We start from the raw sequence: 19,718 nt of genomic DNA, 5'->3' as shown, positions 1-19,718 counted from the left end.
CACCCAATTTCCAGTCGACATAGACACACTATAAGCCATGCCCACAATGGCTTGTGCCTTAGCATTGACTGTCTTGACGTAGGAAGGGCTTTTAGACAACTTCAGCCCCAATTTTGTAGCAATCTTCACATCTACAAACGTGTGTATGGCCCCTGTATCAACCATTGCCATCACACATTGTTCTTTCACTTTCATTTCTATATAAATTAAGGAAGCATGAGGATTCGAAGTGTTAGAGATCTCTCCAACATTATTGATCCCCATAATGTGATTGAAGGACAATCCCAATGGGTTTGCCATTGCAGCCACGATTTCTTCATCCTCCTCCCTTTGATTCACATTACCAGCAAGCAAAGCATTCACTTTTTCCCGGTTTGGACAAGATTTGGCCAAATGAGGACCACCACAAGTCCAACATCCTTTAGAGTTTCCATCTTTACTCTTGGGTCTGTCTTTCCCATCCTTCATTTGTGCCTTTCCTTTATCGTTTGCATTCTCTTTACGACTATCCTTTCTCCATTCCCCTTTTTTTTCATTCTTTTTCTTATTTTTCGAAGTAGAAGGGACATCTGTCGAAGGACGAGTCGTCCGGAAATCTACCAACGAATCAGCAGCAGCAATTGCCCCAGGCAGATCTTTAACATTCTGCCTTCGTAGTTTGTTTTGGGCCCAGCCTTGCATGCCCGAAATGAAATTGTGAAGTTTATCCTCATCAGACATATTTTGTATGTCTAACATCACAGAGGTAAATTCTTTTATATATTCCCTCACTGAACCAGTCTGCCTTAACCTTTTCAATTTATCCCTTGCAAGCCAAGATGCATTGCTAGGAAGAAATTGATCACGCATTTCTTTGATTAGCTTATCCCATGTATCAATTCTAGGACGACCAGCACTTACGTCGTCTGCATTACGAGTCCACCAAAGTTTCGCATCACCTAACACAAGTACATTGTGGTAATGTTCAACTTATCAGCGTCCGGCACCCTTGCAGCGGTAAAATACTGCTCCATGTCCCAGATGAAATTTTCCAATTCTTTAGCACTCCTTGCGCCACTAAAGGCCTTAGGTTCTGGAATCTTTACCTTAGACGATTCAACACGAGTTGAACTCAACGTGGCCACAGCCCGACACAAAACGACGAGTTCTGCACGAAGGTTCTCATTTTCCTTCTGCAGTCCCTCCAGTTTCTGTGTAGTTGTAGCACGAAAGTCCAAGTTTCAGTGATGTGGTTATCAACATTTTGTCGATATCCACCAATTTCTCCCTGAACTTTCTCAGCGTCCACTCTCAACTCAATGATTTGTGTGAATAAATCCACAAACGTAGGGTCTGCCAAAACATCTTCAGTAAACCCGATGAAGGATTCAATTTTTCGTGCCAACTCCCATAGTTCTGCGTTTTTCACCATTGTTTAACCGTGCTCTGATACCAATTGAAAGAGGGTCAATTTATTTTTCTCGCACACCACTCTAGGCAGTCTTACAACGTCTGTAATACTTCAGCCTACTTACACCCACAGAATTGACTAAGTATAGAAATACTTAAACAGCAATGTCAAACAATAAACAGGCAGCGTTTACAGGATCAAGTCCCAACCTTTATTAATCGATAATTAATACAAAGGAAGGCTTCACAAATCAGTCTAAGGCTAGAAAACTCTCTGTCCCCCGCCTTAGACGAATTTCCACCTTAAATCAAAATTCTGCACAATGGCAGTTACAAGCGGATACATGCGGCGGTTACACATGACACCTGTCTGACACATGTCAGCCCAGGGTTCAAAACTAACTTTCCAACAGCTATATTTCCAACAGATAGAATCTAATTCAAATTACATTCTTATCTACACGAAATACTAATATTCTAACACTTAGAATATTTCAGGCTTCATTCCAACACTTAGAATAATCCTGCCAGCTTCCAACACTTAGAATATTTTAGCTGTCTTCCACACTTAGTTTTATTTCAGCAATTTCGGGTGAACTGCCTTTGTCTTTGACCTTGCCAAGTCTTAACAGCCTTGCTTCATTAAGTCAACATGCTGTCTTGCCAACGCCCTTAGCCCGCACGTAAGCCATGCACATTCAAGCTGCCTTGCCAACACCCAAGCACCTTGAACTTGTGTTGCACTGTTTTGCCATCATCCATGCCAAGACCAATGCCCAAGTCCTTGGCATGTCTGCACGTAGTTAGATCAAGTAGATTGCGGGTCTAACACCATCCCACTAATAGATCTTCTTAAGATCATGATACATCTTTTTTTAACCTGGATTTATGGAATATTTGGAACCATGGGTCTCTACAATTATCCTGGTCCACAAATCATCCACATTTGGTACACACAGACTGTCCTGGTACCTAAGTATGCCGTAATCTCCCAAAGAAAAAGGCTCATTCATCTTAACCAACACTGAGTTATTCAGCTCCATCAGCACACGATCGAGATGTTGACCCTCCTTCATTTCAACTACTAATACTGATTCGGAACTATGATGAACTAAAAGACCCCCACTAGTAGAATCAACTAACCACACACCCAGTCTTGCCACTTTGTGTATATATTTCACCAACACTTTCTTATCATCCTCAACATGGGCTTTCTCATGCTCATCCTACTCAAAGCATCAACTACAACATTAGCCTTACCTGGATGGTAGTGGAAATTCATGTCATAGTCCTTCAATAACTCAAACCACCTCCTCTGACGTAGATTCAACATCCTTTGTGTGAACACGTATGGGAGACTTTTGTGGTCTGTGAACACATCCACATTCACTCCACATAAATAGTGCCTCCATAATTTCAATGCAAATACCATAGCTGCCAACTCCAGGTCATGAGTGGGATAATTCTTTTCATGAACCTTAAGTTGTCTAGACACATAACTTATAACTTTACCACCCTGCATTAGAACACAACTCCAACCAACCCTAGATGCATCACAATAAATAGTGTTCTCACCAGACATAGTCAAAGAAAGCATTGGGGCTCAAGTGAGTATGTCTTTGAGTTCCCAGAAACTTTTTTCACAAATTTCCGTCCATTAAAACTTGGCCTTCTTCTTAGTCAAAACTGTCAGTGAGGCATCAACGGAAGAAAAACCCTTCATGAACCTGCGATAATAACCAGTTAATTCCAAGCAACTAAGAATATATGTAGGAGTAAGAGGCTTTTGCCAGTTCTTAACAGCCTCAGTGTAACAACTCTAAAAAAATGACTACGATAAATGCTTAAGGTATCAAGAATGCTTGCGATTAGACCCAGGGTCCACACAGATTGATACCCGTAGAACCACACCTCATTACCCTTACTACCACCAAGCCAACTAAATTCGGGAGATAGGTGAGCTCGGAAAGGTTGGAACCAACCATGTGGGGCTCTCGATAAATAAGATCTAATCGAAAGAGTCTTAACCGTATTTAAAAGAGGAATTTTTAAGTTATGAGGGTCCAGGGGTAAAATTGTCTTTTCCACGCCAAGGGTAATGTCGTATTTACCCGAAGGAATTAATTAATTAATTAATTTAACTAAAGAACCAATTAGGCTCGGGTTGAAACGAAATTGTCAATTTTGCAAAGGTCAATCCACCCGAGTTCGAGCCCCAATGGAAGCAACATATTGGTTATTTATATATGTTTCATAGTCTGATTTTTAAGGGCATAATGGTCCTTTCACTAAGCTAATTAAATCAGGTTTTATTTGAATTAATAAGGAGTCCTAGTTTGACTATTTCCCAAACTAAAACTCCAAATATTAGACTACTCTCTCACGATCTCTCTCCCACGTTTCATCATCTCTCTCACATTGGTTTCTGCCAAAAAACTAAAAGAATGGAAATAATATTAAGTCTTCTTCACACTTGAAGAACTGACATGATATTTTATGAAAAACAAAGTAACCAAAACCGTTAAGGAAAAGAGAAGTAATACGTCGAGTGGTGTGGACGTTGAGGACGCTTAGACTGATTTTGGAGAGGGTTTTGGGCAGAAACATCAACGTTTGGACAATAATATAAGGTATGAGTTCCTTCCCTCTTGGTACCTTTCCAAATAAACCCCCTAAGATTCAGTCATTCAGTCCGAAAACTAGGATTGTTTTCCCCGTTGCGTGTCCCTGTCACTAGCTCCCAATGATTCGTAGAATGGGTATGTTTGCTGGTAGATTTAGGTGTGTGTGATGTTTTTGTGTTGATTGTGAATATATTTATTTATGTGCAATCATGAAAATGACAGTCAATGTGTGTTTGAAGTTATGTGCAAGTGTGTGCAAGTATGTTACTTTGGCAAGGGTCTCGACTTGATGCTCAAAATTTGACAAAGTTGTAGTTGTTGTTATGTGTATAAATCCATAAAAAATTGTGATGTGCATTTAAGGAAATGTGCCTGATTTAGTTACGATCTTTTAGACAAATAAATTCATGAAAGATGCGCGTAAAGATGTGTTAAAGTGGTATACGAATACGTCCTAAGAACTAACATGAAAAGGTTGATGAAAGGAAGCTAAAATAATGAATAAATTTCCAGGTTGTTATACCTTATTTTTGTTCAAAAAGAATGTTTGAAATCGGAAAATATAATATATTTTTAAGAGGTGAGGCCACCAGGATTTGAATTTTTGACCTCACCCTTTTGCTACTAGAATTCGCGGAAAAAAAAGAAAAAGAAAAAGAAAAAGGGTTGGGGGAATCTAAACTGGGTCTACTTATTTATGAAGAAAAGAACAAGAATTAAAATAAATAAATGGGAGGTCTGGAAATCGAACCCACGACCTCCATGCAGCGAGTGAAGAAAAAAAATAAAGAAAAGACAATGGAAGGCGTAGGAATAAAACCCATGACCTCAAGGATGGAAAGGAGAAGGTGAATTTAATTAAAGAAATAAAGTGAGGTTGCGGGGGTTCGATCCCACAACCTCACTGCCACACGTCTAACTTAGTGAATTTTAAATAAAAATAAAGATAGGAGGATGTGGGGGTTTGAACCCACAACCTTACATCCCCTGGAGAAATTAAAATTTAAATAACACTACAAGGAAAATGGTTTTTAACGAAGGAAAATATGGTCGTTATAAGTTCGAATTTAGACATTAAAAGCTTTTCACGACCTTCATAATTCCAGTAATCGTCGGTCGTTAAAATGCTGACTTTTAAAGTTAACGACCAAATTTAAATCCGGTCGTTAAAAAGAAAGGTTTTCTAACGACAAAGTAAATTTGGGTCGTTATATGACATTTTTAACGACTGGATTTGCCCTTTGTACAAGTTCTTCTAACGACCAAAAAATATTTTTGTTAATTATATTGTACTTGAAATACGAATACTATAACGACCACATTTCCTGTCGCTAAGTGTAGTTTATTCAAATAATTTTAGGAAGCCAATTATAAGATAGTTAAAAGGAACCAATTTCATTAGTTATGATACAAATTTTATACAATAAATACAAAAACACTCAAAATAAACAAAATAATTGAATTCATTATAGAAAGTCTCCTGCTTAATACAAAAAAACTAATTAAACAAACATATATCATATTCAAGTAGCATAACATATCTTTATCAACTTCTAAAAAAGGGAGAACTTACAAAAAATAAAAGAGATGACATTGTCTTTAATTTAAACCACCCCTAATTAAAGTGAAAGTCATCTTTAACCTTTACATGCTCTGTGCGTTGTTGAACGGTATATTCTTCATATTGAAATTCAAGATCTGTAAGATAAAAACTTATGTCAATATAAAACAAGGAATAAAAAAGAATGTTTTAGTACATACTTTAAAAGATTAAAACATTAATGTTTGAAAAAAAAATGGCATGTCAATAATAACATGTAATCTCTTCCCAACATCTATTAAGTATTTAACGGTTTTCTGCAATTATTAACAATGATTTTTTTTTGTAAGGCCAAATAAACAGAATACACTAACAAGGCACTAGCATAACTCATTCCTGCTTTCCTCTAAAAAATCCAAATCAATTATCATAGAATTTTTGTACAAACATAATTAGAAGCTAATTAGTAGTCTTAATGAGAGATTGTTTCTTTTTCAGTAGAAGAAAAAAACATAATAAGAGAGAGGAATAGGAGTTAGAAGATATATTTGTATTCTCTCACGAAATAAGCAACATTTTGAAGCTGAAACTACAGTTTAATTTTCTTATAGGATATAATTAAGAAGTTTCAAACAGAACGGAGAGTATATATACCTGAATTAAAGATTTTTTAGCCTTTCAAACTTTAGATGGGTCATCTTTTGGGAAGCAGACTACCAATTAAATAAAGAAACCACACAAGAAAAAGTATGACAAACATCAGATCAAAATAGAGAGAACATCCAAGGGACCAACTTAGTTTTTTTTCTAAGAGGGAAGCATAGTATATTTTCTGCTTGCTACAATAACATATCTAATATAAATGAAGCAGAACATCAAAACATTCCAGAGTTGTCAATATCAAGAGTTGGTATAATTATATTTATTAGGCCTAACAAGGATGATCAATAAGGATTGGAAAATACCATGGGAATATACAAAAAATAAGGCAGACACATATACTTCAATGAACAACATATGCAATTATAGTACATACATACAAAAAAGTGAATCAACTAGGAGACACAATGGCAAATGAAACATTCATGTAGCAGGAAGGGATTTAGTGGAATAATTTTAATCAACTAACAATTGACTGTAAGAGAAACATAAATATAGTTAAAATAGGCATGCCAACATTGAGAATTAAGACAGGAAGGGGCATGCATACACAATGATCCACGCCAAGCTAATTCAATCCCTGCAATGGGACCAACAGCATACCGAAGATACAAGGCGTGTGAAGGGAAAGACACAAAAAGATCAAGTTTTCAAAATTGTCCACACAGAATTTGTACACTGTCTGTGCATGAGAAATATGATGTTTTCCAAAAAAGGAGTAGAGATACAAATGCCACTACAAAAGAGAGTGTTCGAGTCCTACCCATGATTATTGGTCTCATGTCTACTTTCAGATTTGTTTGTGACTGAGTGGGAGCTCTAGGATGTATTGAATAGCTAGTTGTGTGTTGTTAGTTATGGAGATTGTAATAGCTTTACATTGGTGAATAATGAAAATGATAGTTACAAAAAAAGGCATTTGCGCAAAAATTGGCTTGAAAAAAGAAAAAGTGAGACATTTTGAAGATGTTTCACTTAGGAATAAGATAGATGATAAAGTTGTTGAACTTTTGGCCAGGATTATGTGTAGTTTATATGCTCATAATAGTATGATGTTTGGTAATATTGTTTTAGTAAATAGGGATCCTTTAAGTAATAGAGGATTCAATGAGAACATAACATATACTATATTTTGGAAAAGAAATAGAATATTCACTATGAAAGAATGCGAGAGAAAGCTTGGTACTAGAAAAAGAAGTGTTTATATATATGCTGAAATACAACAAACAAACAACATGATCATTTCGATATGGATGCGATCTATTGAAATATGGTACCATTTGCAACCTCCTAATGTAACACTACCTTCACCTAAAACATAAAAACATGTGTTATGTGTGTCTAAATAAACAGATGAAAAGTAAAACTTAGAGGCAACAGTTAAAATACAACATTCACAATGTAATTGGACTTGATTTTTCTCTCAACAAGAGACAATTAGGATGTTGATACTTGGAATCAATTGTACATGGTAAATCGAAAGCAAGTTATAACAAGAAACTTAGGAAAAAATTGAGCATTTGCAGTTCTTCCTTGTATCTTGAGTACATCACAAAGAGAAAGAAAAATAGATTTACTAACCTGTTTAATGGTACTATCTATTGATCACCTGAAGACGCAGGTGTTGAAGGCTGACCAAGTAGTACTCTCGCAAGCTGTTCATATTTATCCTTTAGCTCATCCATGCGTTCATATTTGTTTTCTAACTCATCCATGCATCGTTTTAGTGATTCATTATCTTTTTCACGTGCATTAAATCTATCTTATACTGTAGCCTTTGAAGAGTTTCCACCTTTCAACTCTTAAGTTGTTATCCCCCCACCAAATCCAATTACGTGATTCTTACAATTAGGTCCAAACACTTTTCTACAACCTCAATATTTGTAAGAGAAGAATCATATTGAACCGATTTTTTGATTTCAGCGTGTAGAACACAGGAAAACTTAAAATAATACAACACGTAAAGTTAAATGATTTAAAATAAAATTTATCACTAAACATATATATTTTGCATTAGTTTCAGGTTCAACAAGATTGTTATCCTCCTTACGAGTCTCGAAGAAGATTGTATCCAATTTTGGGGGTTTACCATCTTTATCTCCATTAACATACAAATAAACATGTCAAGGAAATCATCTTACATCATTTTAGAAAACAAGAGACTAATAGGCTTACCAATTCATAAATAATTTCTCTTATAGGCTTACTGCCTTTACAATGAGGCATACTTAACTTGGACCTGTTGACAGTGATTCTTTCACTTCTTTCCTTTATTCACAACATACCATAAAAGTTACAGTTATTAACTTCAAATAGCATGTTAATAAATAAATACTTTTAATTGATACCATAAACTTGTGACTTAACAAGTGCTCCTTAATCAGTCATTCCCAATCACTCTTGTCTACCCCTCTTGGCATATCTCTTATAGCATCACCAAATGGCTTAGACTTTATAATCTTTTGAAGTGATACTCTCCAGTTATTCAACAACCTTCTTATGTGTTGAAGGACATGTTCTTTCATAAAATTGATGTTGTTACAACTAAATTTATCCTACAATATTTCACAAGTACCATTAAACATAAACTCAAACTTTCACCTAAACTAGAAGTGAACTAAATCTATATTTCCAACTTATGGTACTCTTCCACTGGAAGGTGATATATATGTCATGATAAATGCATAATTATATGATGGACTGTATGAAGTGAAAGAAGGAAAAAATAAGCAAGATCGAGAGAGTAGATAATACAAACTACAACAACAACATATAGGTTATTCGGCAAAAATAACTATAACGTTATATCGATATTATTGGTGTAAAATGTACCACGTTAATTTAAATCTTTCATGATGAGAATTCATCAACAAATCTATCAGCTATATCTCTCTAAATAATTATCATAACATCCGACATGTTCGACCTAAAATGTGTCGCGTTAGTGTTACTTTTTCCAGATGAGAAGTCAAAATAAAGCTTTAAGGTAATAGCTCTGTAAATAACAGAATCCCAAATGTTTGGAATAAAGTTTATCGTAATCTCACTTTTTTAAATAAAAGAAGTAATATATGATGCAATTATCTAATAGCCCTCTAAATACTTACCTTAATAGTCCCACATGTTTTGCATAATATAGCACATTGATCTTATTTTTTAAGTATGAGAAGTCATATATGAAGCTAATAAAACTACAAAAATACTTACAACATCCCACATGTTCTCTAGCCGATCCTCTTTAATGTTTGTCCATGAGTGCACCCGTAATGGGCACATATTATGATCACGAATTAAAATAGCCAAGTGTCTCACAAATGAGGCATACTTTTTCCCAACAACTCGATTTTGGTAAAAATTGATATTTAACTTTTCTACATGTTTGAGTCGTGAAACATATTTACAAATGTTTGTTCCTCTAACTTTTTTTGCATTATGAGACTCAAATGCACCTGTAAATTAATTCAGATCGCACATAAAGAAGATTTTCATCACACGCAAAAAAAACAATAAAGCAGTTTGAGACAGTAAACACTTATTTCATTTGTTTAGGCATCTTGCATTAGTTCGACTTCTGTAGAGCAGGGAACATTATATTCAGCTGGATCAAAACAAGGAGGTACACGATAGATATTTTGTACTCGATCATTTCGATAAGAATTTGATATATTGATCTTTAGATTTTTGGAGTTCATTCTTCAGCCATTAGTCTTACAGATCCCAAAGATTGTAAGCTCTTCCCTCGTCCCCTAATTGCTAAAGCACGAGGTGGAAAGTATGCAAGTTTATTAGACTTGACAGTTGATTTCATTCCATTGTTTTGAATTTTTGATGGATCCATGTAAACCTAGTAGAAAAATCACTTCATTGTTGGTTCATCCAATAGGGAAAAGTGATTGAACATGTTTTCAATACTACATCCCTTTCGATAGGTACAACTACCAAGATAAAACAATATTAACTATAACAAGAATAGCTTTTTGGAATTAAAAAATGACATGAAGTTGACATTTTGAAAGTGGTTAATTTTCAAATATCTAAAACCTAACTAATCTACATCTGAAAATACTGACAGTAATGTGGTCAAACCAGAAATAAAATATCAGTTTCAGAACATGGATATCATGAAAGATTCATTGACAAGTAAAAATATTGAATCACAAGTCACTTAGAATCTACGCATAAAATCTCAACAAACATCAATATTTTTAATCACAATTTACATGTAAATAAATAATATTATGTTACTACTAATAAATGGTCCATATATAAGACCAAACAGAAAAACACGAAGAAAATACTTGAAAATAGAAACTAAAACATCAAGGGTATTTTTAGGATCAAATTCAAAACCATAGTATAATAAAATGAGAACTCAGAAATAAAACATGAATTCAAAGTCAGAACTGCCTCCTAGATTCCTTGAAGCTATGTTGAATATTAATCCTCTTTATCAACAACATCGAATGAAGCACGAGCTTGAACCTTTTGTACAATAAGTCTTCCATTATTTACAAGATCATCAACATAAAACACTTGTGACGCTTAATTGGCTAAAATAAAAGGCTCATTTATTTTCAGAAATCGCTTGCAGTTGACACTTACAGAGTCATATTCATCTACTTTAATTTCTCTTTATTGATCATATACGTCAAAAAACACATATCGAAATAAAACGTTACTTCTCCCACCAGTAAATTGAAATTCAAGAATATCGTTTAGCTCTCCATTATAATCAATATTTTTATTCTCCTCATCTGTCTCACAAACTATAACCACCCCACAATTTTGAGTTCTCAAACCTTTATCATGATCTCGCACATGAAACATATATCCATTAGTAACATAGTTTGTAAAACTTGTCACATATGGAAGAGGACCACGTGGCAATGAGAGCAGATCTTTTATTTTCTTACTCTCGTCGTGTTTGTGCAATTCTCAACCTATCAAATTTAAGTACATTGTTTAGAAAATATTGTTCATAATTTGATGTTATACATACAATTACTTAACTTATCACCTTTAATTTTAACCAACTAACGAATTGTCTATTCCATTAAATTTCTGAATGATTTTTTGGATGTACCAATTGAAATTTGTGAAAAATCTCAGCAAATAATTTAAAGTATAAAATGTCATTTTATGGAAGGATATGCAAAATATAAGAGTAAATTATATCAATGAGTCATTACTTACTCCAGAAATGGTTGAATTATATCAATGTTTTTCAAAATATAAAAATTTGCAATCTCAATTTCTCTTGAATCATGATTGAATGGTTTTTCACCCGTCAAACTATTTTCGAGTTGAGAAAAAGTTTCTAAACCTCCATCAGATTCATTAGAACCACCATCATAATTCCTTTCATGGAAATTTAATTTTGTCTCCATCGTATCGAAATAACTTGAACATAAGGTCATACAGTCAAATGCTATATATCCCGGTGCAATACAACCTTCTAGGCAAGCAATGTTACGAATATATGATTTTAGAAAGTATAGACATCGATCTACTGGATACATCCATCGATATTTGATAGGTCCAGCAATCATAGCTTCATTATCTAAACGAATTGGCAAGTGGACCATGATATCAAAAAATGCAGGAATGAAGACCTTTTCTAACTTGCACAAAGTTATTGGAATTTAGGTTCTATTTACTCTAGCTCATCTACTCTTAAACATTTTGCTTTTAGTATCTTAAAAAATATTGACAACTCAATAAGTGGTTCAAAAGCAGATTTACAGAGCAAACCATTTAAAGCAAGTGGAAGTAAATGTTGTAAAATATCATGGAAATCATAGCTTTTCAATCCTGAATGTTTCCGATCATTAAAGTTGACACATTGAGAATTATTTGATGAAAACCCATCTGGGACCTTTAAATTATTTAAGAAAGTGAAGAATTTGTTCTTTTCTGTAGAATATAATGTGTGACATGGAGTAGGTAACTCATATTTATCCCTTTTCTCTATCGGATGCAATTCTTTTTTTATCTTCATTGCTTCCAAATCCAATCGAGAATTCAAGGTATCTTTGGTTTTTCCTTTGAAATTTAATATTATCCCCAAAATATTATCACTAACATTTTTCTCAATGTGCATCACATCTAAATTGTGTCGCAACAAAAGAGTATTCCAATATGGAATATCAAAGAAAATACCCTTCTTGTTCCAATTATCAACTCTATTCTTGTGTGATATTTTAATATTTTTCGTTGGATCATTTGTTTGTGTTAGACCTTCTAAATCACCTACTTGATGAATTATATCATTAAGAGATAACATTTTTGGTAGTAGTTATTGCTCATTTGTGCCATAAAAGGAATCTTTTTGTTTCCTTCATTTGTGACTAAGAGGAAGAAAGCGTGTATGATGCATATAACACTCCTTTTGACAATTTACAAACCTTATTGAAAGAGTTTCTTTATTGCAGCATGGGCAAGCTAATTTTCATTTGTTACTCCATCCTGACAAATTTCCATATGCTGAAAAATCATTAATGGTCCATAACAAAACTGCATGTAGCATAAAATTATGTTTAGATGACGTATCAAAGGTCTCAACTCTAGTTTCCCATAATTCCTTTATTTCATCTATCAAAGGTTGGAAAGAAACATCAATTGCATCCCCCGGACATTTAAGACCAGGAATAAGCATCGATAAAATAAAATTTTCTTCTTCATGCATAACCAAGGTGGCAAATTATAAAGAATAAGTACGACGGGCAAAATGTTATATGGGGTTTTTGAATTCTTAAATGGTATAATATCATCACTAGCAAGTCCAAGTCGCATATTACGAGGCTCATTACCAAAAGATGGATGAAGTTCATCAAGTCTCTTCCATGAAACTAAATCAGTTGGGTGTCTCATTATTTCATCATCAACTCTTTCATCATGATGTCATCCCATAAAAGAAGATGTTTTCGAGGACATAAACAATCTCTGAAGTTTTGGATTTAGAGGAAAATAACGTAAATTCGTGCATGGTTTTTTTTACCACGTTTACATTGTGTTTCCCCATTACGTCTATTTTCCTTCCATCTAGATGCGCCACACACTCAATGAAATTCAAGAATCTTATCATCCTTCTAGTATAACATGCAATTGTTCCTGCACGCATCTATATTATCATAAGAAAGTCCAAGATTTAAAATTACTAACTTTGCCTCGTAATATGAATCTGGCAAGTTTGATCCATTAGGCAATAAATGTTTCGTTAGCATCTACAGCAACATTGTGAATGGAGCATTACTCCATTGGCCAATAGTTTTAATATGAAGTAACTTAATCAAAGTAGAAAGTTTTCTTGCTTTCAAACCTTTATATAATGGTTGTTTATAATCATCTAATAGGCCGTAGAATCATTTTGCTTCAGGGTTTGGTTCTTCCCAAATAAAATCATTACTGTTAGTGTTCATATTCCCTTCAGTGATATCAGGGTGTAAATCAAGTAAGAGCTCATGCGTTTCATCCTCATCATCATCATTTTCAATGTTATTATTCGCTACGAATTTAGAATGTGACTCTGGTTCACCAAAACTCTCCCCGTGATGATACCAAAAAGTATAACCCTGAATTATTCCATACACTAATAGATGTGACCTAACCATCTCACGAATTTTTGAAGATGCATTACAACACTTGATCTTCAACAAGTTCCATCCATTACTTATTAGGTGCCATTAATCTTCATTCAACAAAAGATATTATAAATACACCAGTATAAGTAAGAACTAACCACTTATTGTTTAAAAGTTGAAGAAAACCTCTTTTTGAAAGATTCTAGTAAGTTTCAAAAAACTACTTATGTGATTTTTAATTCGTTATTTGTTTAGTGATTGTTGCAATTATAATTTTTTTTAAGTTTTTTTTATAGATTAGATAATTATTTTGTCTTTTTGGGTATTAAATATGATAAGAAGATACTTAACATAGGAGTGATGTTTCAGTTATAACTTTTAGATGATGGATATATATATATATATATATATATATATATATATATATATATGGATACTATTTTAAATAGTAAAGACATATATGTTAGTGAGAAGTGTAGTGAAAATGACATAAAAATACTGTAAAACAAGAAAGGTGTGATTCTTAAATCATGCACTTATTTGAAAAACAAATTGCCAAAAGATTTGACAAATTTGATACAACTTTATTCTTTTTTAAGTACAATAACTAGTAATCATTTATATGACTGACTAACAAGCTAGCTAAGATTACTAGTCAATTAAAATACTATCTATCACTTAAGAAAGACATACAATCATAAGACGTTTTATATTTAAATGTATCTCAAAATTGGTTACTCTTTTAGATAGGAGGTTCATTCAAGAGATTCTATTACTTTTATGAGAATATCAAAACTTTTTAACACTCGTAGGTTGTCATTTCGGACTTATCAAAATTATTAGTACTTCGTTACTAACCATGATTTGTTAACTTTTAGTTATCACCATAAGGGACTGCAATTTTAATTCCTAACATATCATTAGTAAGAACAAATCCTCATACTACGATAATTAGTTTCTTACCTAATGCCATGTGAAGAATTGTTTTTATATATCTAATGCTAGCTATGGGATAGCACTTTGGAAATATATTTGCAACTTGGGTAATGAATTCTTAAAAAAGTTACAGTTATATTCAGGTAATGGAGAGCATGACAAATTTTTTAAAGATAAATTGCTTGGTTGGAACACCTTATCCCGGTTTATATGATATGGAACTTCACAAGGTCCTCTAAACTGCATATCTTCACGCACATTTCATCTGAAATTCTAAAGCCTAGGAGTTAGAGGTCTTGCTGAAATTGATAGCCAACATCGATGCAAGTATTCTGCACATAATGATATACACAAGTAAAGAAAATGTCTTTGTCAAAGAATGCTATGGTCATATTGGAAACAAAGATCAGGTTATAAACTATTGGCCCTAGAAATTGATTTAAAGAACAATACATACTAAGAACGGGGTCTTTAGTTTGTTAACCCTTAACAATGTCAATCATTCTATAGCAAGCCTAAACATGAAAGGATATTAGTTTGTTACTGATGTTGTCTTTATAATTGTCGAATTAAAAAGTGTTCACGTAAAATTACAATGAAAAACCAAATTACAATCAGAAAACGATTTGGTACATAAATATATGCATTCCTGTTCACACCCATTTTCAACTAAATTGTTCCTTTTCAGCTTCTTAGCATAAACTATTGGTGAGAAGAGCAAAGGTGGATAAGATACTAATTTTATCTTGTTAAGTCTAGACAAAGTAACGACCAAATGTAAGGTTAACAAGAAAGAGATATAACAAACAACATTTATCATGACCAAACTGTTGAATGACTAATAGATCAGAGGAAGTGAAGTTCTCTGAACAAGAAAGATATAAAAGCACCAAACTACTAAATCACATGAACTTTACTCTTCAACTTGGCTTAGGACTTACTAAACGTATTAATTATTATTTCCTTTATCTTTTTTCGGCACAACTCATGTTTCATATTACTTTAGCTACAAAATTATCAGAAAAACAATCAACACTGCACACAATTAATATTTTTCTCATTTAAAAATTAAAATATGTACATTATGGAGACATATGGAAGTTTTATCCATTGTTAGCTAGAAAACCAACAAACAATTTAAATGTATAAGATATAACACACAATAAAATTTATTAATACATTTTCAAAAGTATAAAGTTACCTTGATGAGAAGAACACTCTAAGAACCTATATGTCCGTAGAAATTGACAAGAGCAATACAACCAAATGACCAGGCTTGATGAACAAAAAGTGTTGAGAAGTGACGATGAAAGGTTGTGCTTCTTCTTTTGACACATGCCCCTGTTGAATAAATTTTCAACTTGTAAGAAATTTCCTTTTGAATATATTATAATTAACTAAAAAAGATTCTGTAAACATCATATTACTATAAACTTGCAGCTAAACTCCTAAGGACCCTTAACAATACGTCACCATCTATTAGCAGTAGCTTAAGTAGTAGTTCAATAGGTAGAGCAAAAAATTAGGAGGTAAAGAAACAAATTAGAAGGTAAAGCAACGGGTTAGTCAAAGATCTAAAAAACCTGATGGTAACAACTAAGACGACAACACTACAGCTGAACCAAAACTTTTTACCGTATGCTAAAGCACGCCAATAACATGTAATATACTTTATTTTTATAAAAACTTTTATTTGTAAGCTGTAACAGAAGATATCAAGTTATCACAATAATAATAGTTCCAATAGTCCATCGGCTAAGGCAAACAAACAGATGTTAACATTATGCAATATTTAAGAATACTAGTAAACCATCTAACAAAAGTATTAGGGTTGTCGTGGGGGAGCCTAAAAATCAATTTATCAACGTTAGTACACTCATCATTTCTAATCAGAGATGAAAAATAATGGAGCGGGAATTTAAACAGTGAATTTTTACTGACTTCGTAAAGACAAGGAACTAAGTATTAAAGTTCATATTAGAGGTTATAATACTTCAATTTTGATTTTCCTCTTGTCCTGCAAGACTTGTAAACATTTTATCAATGCCTAAAAAGGAAATTTTACCAATTATTGTTGATAATAGTTTATTATTTGAATTGCATACCATCTTTTATGAACTTAAACATTCCTGAGTACACAACTGACATTCACTTCTAATTGAAATTTAAGGTATACAAGTTCTTGATACTTTTCAAGCTTCTATTCATTGTCTGGCTCACATTCTACATGAATACCAGTGGATCCTCTATCAACTATCTAACTAGATAAACGTAGGCAAATTGGACCACTCGCACACAGAAACAAGCAAGGATGGTGATAATACATATATGGCTAATGTATACGTATGTTCAAGAATACAAAAAAAAAATCCTAGATGAAACCCATTTTTGGGAAAACCCTAAAATTGAGAGAGAGAAAATGAGTAATCTATATATGCAAGTTCAAGAACACCAAAAGAAAAGAACAAAAATGCCTAGATGAAACCCATTATTGGGAACACCCTAAAATTGAGAGAAGAAAAATCGCCCATAATCAAGCGTTCCATAAAGCAATTCATAGTTAAAGTAATCAAATCATACCTTAAAGATATGGAAACACCAAGATAAGGTCTGAATAGTTTCAATCGAAGCAAAGTCAAACCAAGTCAAAAGAAGAAAAATATGATTTCGTTGTTCATCAATCATATAAAAGAGATGAAGATCATAATTTTTATAGCTTATACAAGAGAAACGTGTGCTTTGTATATGCAAATTTCTCTGAGTAACCTTGGAGAGACGCACAAATCGGACTATACTTAGCTGATTTCACTCAAAGATACCATGGTAGAGAAGATGCTTGCGGATTTCCTACAACAATTCATGATTTTCTCCAACCATTGCTATTGATCGTGAATATCTAAGATACGTGTTCCCAAGAGTCTTCTGTTCAATTCTTAGAGAACAGATAGAGTGAAGAAGTTTTTGAGTCGATGTTTTCGATTTTGAAGAAGTTGGTAGAGTGTTTTTGTTAAAAAAAAATAAAAACTAAATTAAAATTTCAGTAATTTATTAGTATATAAATAATTGAATATTAATTATTTTAATGTCTGTATATATTCATAACAACGCTAAAATTAAATTAAAATGGACCTTTAACGATTGTAAAAATAGTGTCGCTATAAATACACTTTTAATAACCAAAATCATATTCCTTTTTTAAGAATTGGTCGTTAAAAGTATAGTTTCTTGTAATGTAAGGAGGCTGTGCGGGTTCGAACCCACAACCTCCCAATTCCAAAAAATTAAGAGGCTGTGGGGGTTTAATTTTACAACCTCTTGATTTAGGCGAAATTGAGCAACAAGATGATAATGAAAAATAAAAAGGGGTTGTAAGGGTTCGAACCCACAACCTTTCGGCCAACCTAGGAGGAAAACAAAGTAGAAAACTAAAGATACAATGTTAATGTTGGGGTTCAATATAGAGTCCCAATATCATGGAGATTAAAAATAAAATAAATAAAAAATGTAAATATAATCCAAGTGACTCAAACATAGGTTTCCTTGCCCAAATTTCCGTTTTGATAAAATAGTCATACATTTACAAAATATCCAAAAATAAAGTCACCTTCTTATATCGAAATCAAGATCCTGCCATATATACAAGATATATAGGTCTTGCACTACATAGTCTTAGGAATGTATGAATCACTTAACAAACTATGAATGAAGCCCCATGGCTTGTGTTTATAGATTCATTAGTATATCATACGTTCAAAAGTAAGTGAACCTAAGATGTATGTAATAAAATGATGAATCCTAGAAGGGTTAAGTACGAGTGTAAGATACACTAAATGGGCATGTGCATTGGCATAAAATAAGATGAAAAATTAAATGAGAAAATGAACAATGAAATGATGAAACCCTAGAAGGGTTAAGTAAGGTTGTGAGACAGACTGAATGACCAAGCGCATTAGCATATGATGAAATGAACAGTCACGTAATAAGAGGCGAGTAACTATGAAAATCAAAGGTGCTAATGATAATGAAAGTGGTGACAATATGATATGAGACTAATGTAAATGATGAGAGCAATATGAAATGAGACTAAATAAATGTCACAAAACATACTAACCTATGAGAGTGTAAGATGATGAAGAGACCATTCTCTATGAACACTCTATTTAAAGTACTGAGCTTAACACACTTAATACTAATGATGATATTAGAAATCGTCTAATGCGCTATGATGTCCTCATACTAGAAGCCAGCTGCCATGACGTATGAGATGAAAGTAATGGAACATTATATTGAGCACCTATAGGCTAGCTATTAGCGGTGATGCCTTGTTTGGGGAAGGGTGGAGGTTGACATAACTCTCATGAGATGAGACTGTCTAGCTTGCCGGGTACGAGTCTCCTTATACCTCTTAGTCATCGAACCTAAACAACCAATATAGGAATCTAGCGGTATTAAATTCCCATGTACGTTAGCATGTTATTGGTCACTTTGGTCGTAGATTCCACCTAATTTATATGTGGGGAAAACACTGGATTTCATAATGCTCACATGATCTATGTCAGTTATAGGTTAAGTTCCCAATGACTGAATGAGGACATCCTCAAATAATGTACATAATGAAATGAATGTTACCAAAGGTGTTAGGATAGGATAATCAAAACGTGAGTTAGGTTCAAGTAATGACATTAGATCATTCTTCGTTATTGCACAACGAACCTAATGAATGTCTTAAAATACATCCTAGGTATATCCGGTGTTTACACTGGCCTATGAAAGAAATGAAATGGAGTACGTATGAATGAACGAAGCAGACTTTAATTTGCTAATGAAAACTCCCTAGTTGAGGCCCCATCTGATGATCCCTCATTTATGGGATGTCTTGATGTAAAGTCCATGATTCCCAAGTCTCATGGCATATGAATGAATGATATTAATGAAGTTATGTGCTACATGCAAAATGTGTTGTATTGTTATATGATATGTTCTATGTGT

At 33.3% G+C, this 19,718-nt stretch overlaps 1 protein-coding gene and 1 long non-coding RNA gene across 2 annotated transcripts; both read right to left on the bottom strand.

Moving 5' to 3' along the window:
• Positions 1–2,264: 2,264 nt before the first annotated feature.
• Positions 2,265–2,971, bottom strand: LOC138340291 (uncharacterized). Its single transcript, XM_069292004.1, has 2 exons — positions 2,819–2,971; positions 2,265–2,615 (listed from the first exon to the last, which is right to left on the bottom strand). Exons 1-2 carry the CDS (start codon positions 2,969–2,971, stop codon positions 2,265–2,267), a joined length of 504 nt encoding a protein of 167 aa, XP_069148105.1.
• Positions 2,972–14,777: 11,806 nt separating this feature from the next.
• On the bottom strand, positions 14,778–17,760 carry LOC101261203 (uncharacterized). The gene is made up of 3 exons (XR_738799.3): positions 17,310–17,760; positions 15,931–16,070; positions 14,778–15,061 (listed from the first exon to the last, which is right to left on the bottom strand). It is a non-coding gene; the product is annotated as an uncharacterized lncRNA (long non-coding RNA).
• Between the last annotated feature and the right edge of the window lie 1,958 nt (positions 17,761–19,718).

This window comes from Solanum lycopersicum, chromosome 12 (assembly GCF_036512215.1).
Source record: "Solanum lycopersicum chromosome 12, SLM_r2.1".
Taxonomy (NCBI): domain Eukaryota; kingdom Viridiplantae; phylum Streptophyta; class Magnoliopsida; order Solanales; family Solanaceae; genus Solanum; species Solanum lycopersicum.
Note: the sequence above shows the minus strand (reverse complement) of the source record. Positions and strands in the feature narration are given on the sequence as shown.

Excerpts from the sequence above, each read along its gene's own strand:
- LOC138340291 (XM_069292004.1), bottom strand. The coding sequence starts at position 2,971 with ATGTCTGGTGAGAACACTATTTATTGTGATGCATCTAGGGTTGGTTGG. Across the intron at positions 2,616-2,818 it reads ACCTGGAGTTGGCAGCTATG|GATGAGCATGAGAAAGCCCA; the intron begins GTATTTGCATTG and ends TGCTTTGAGTAG.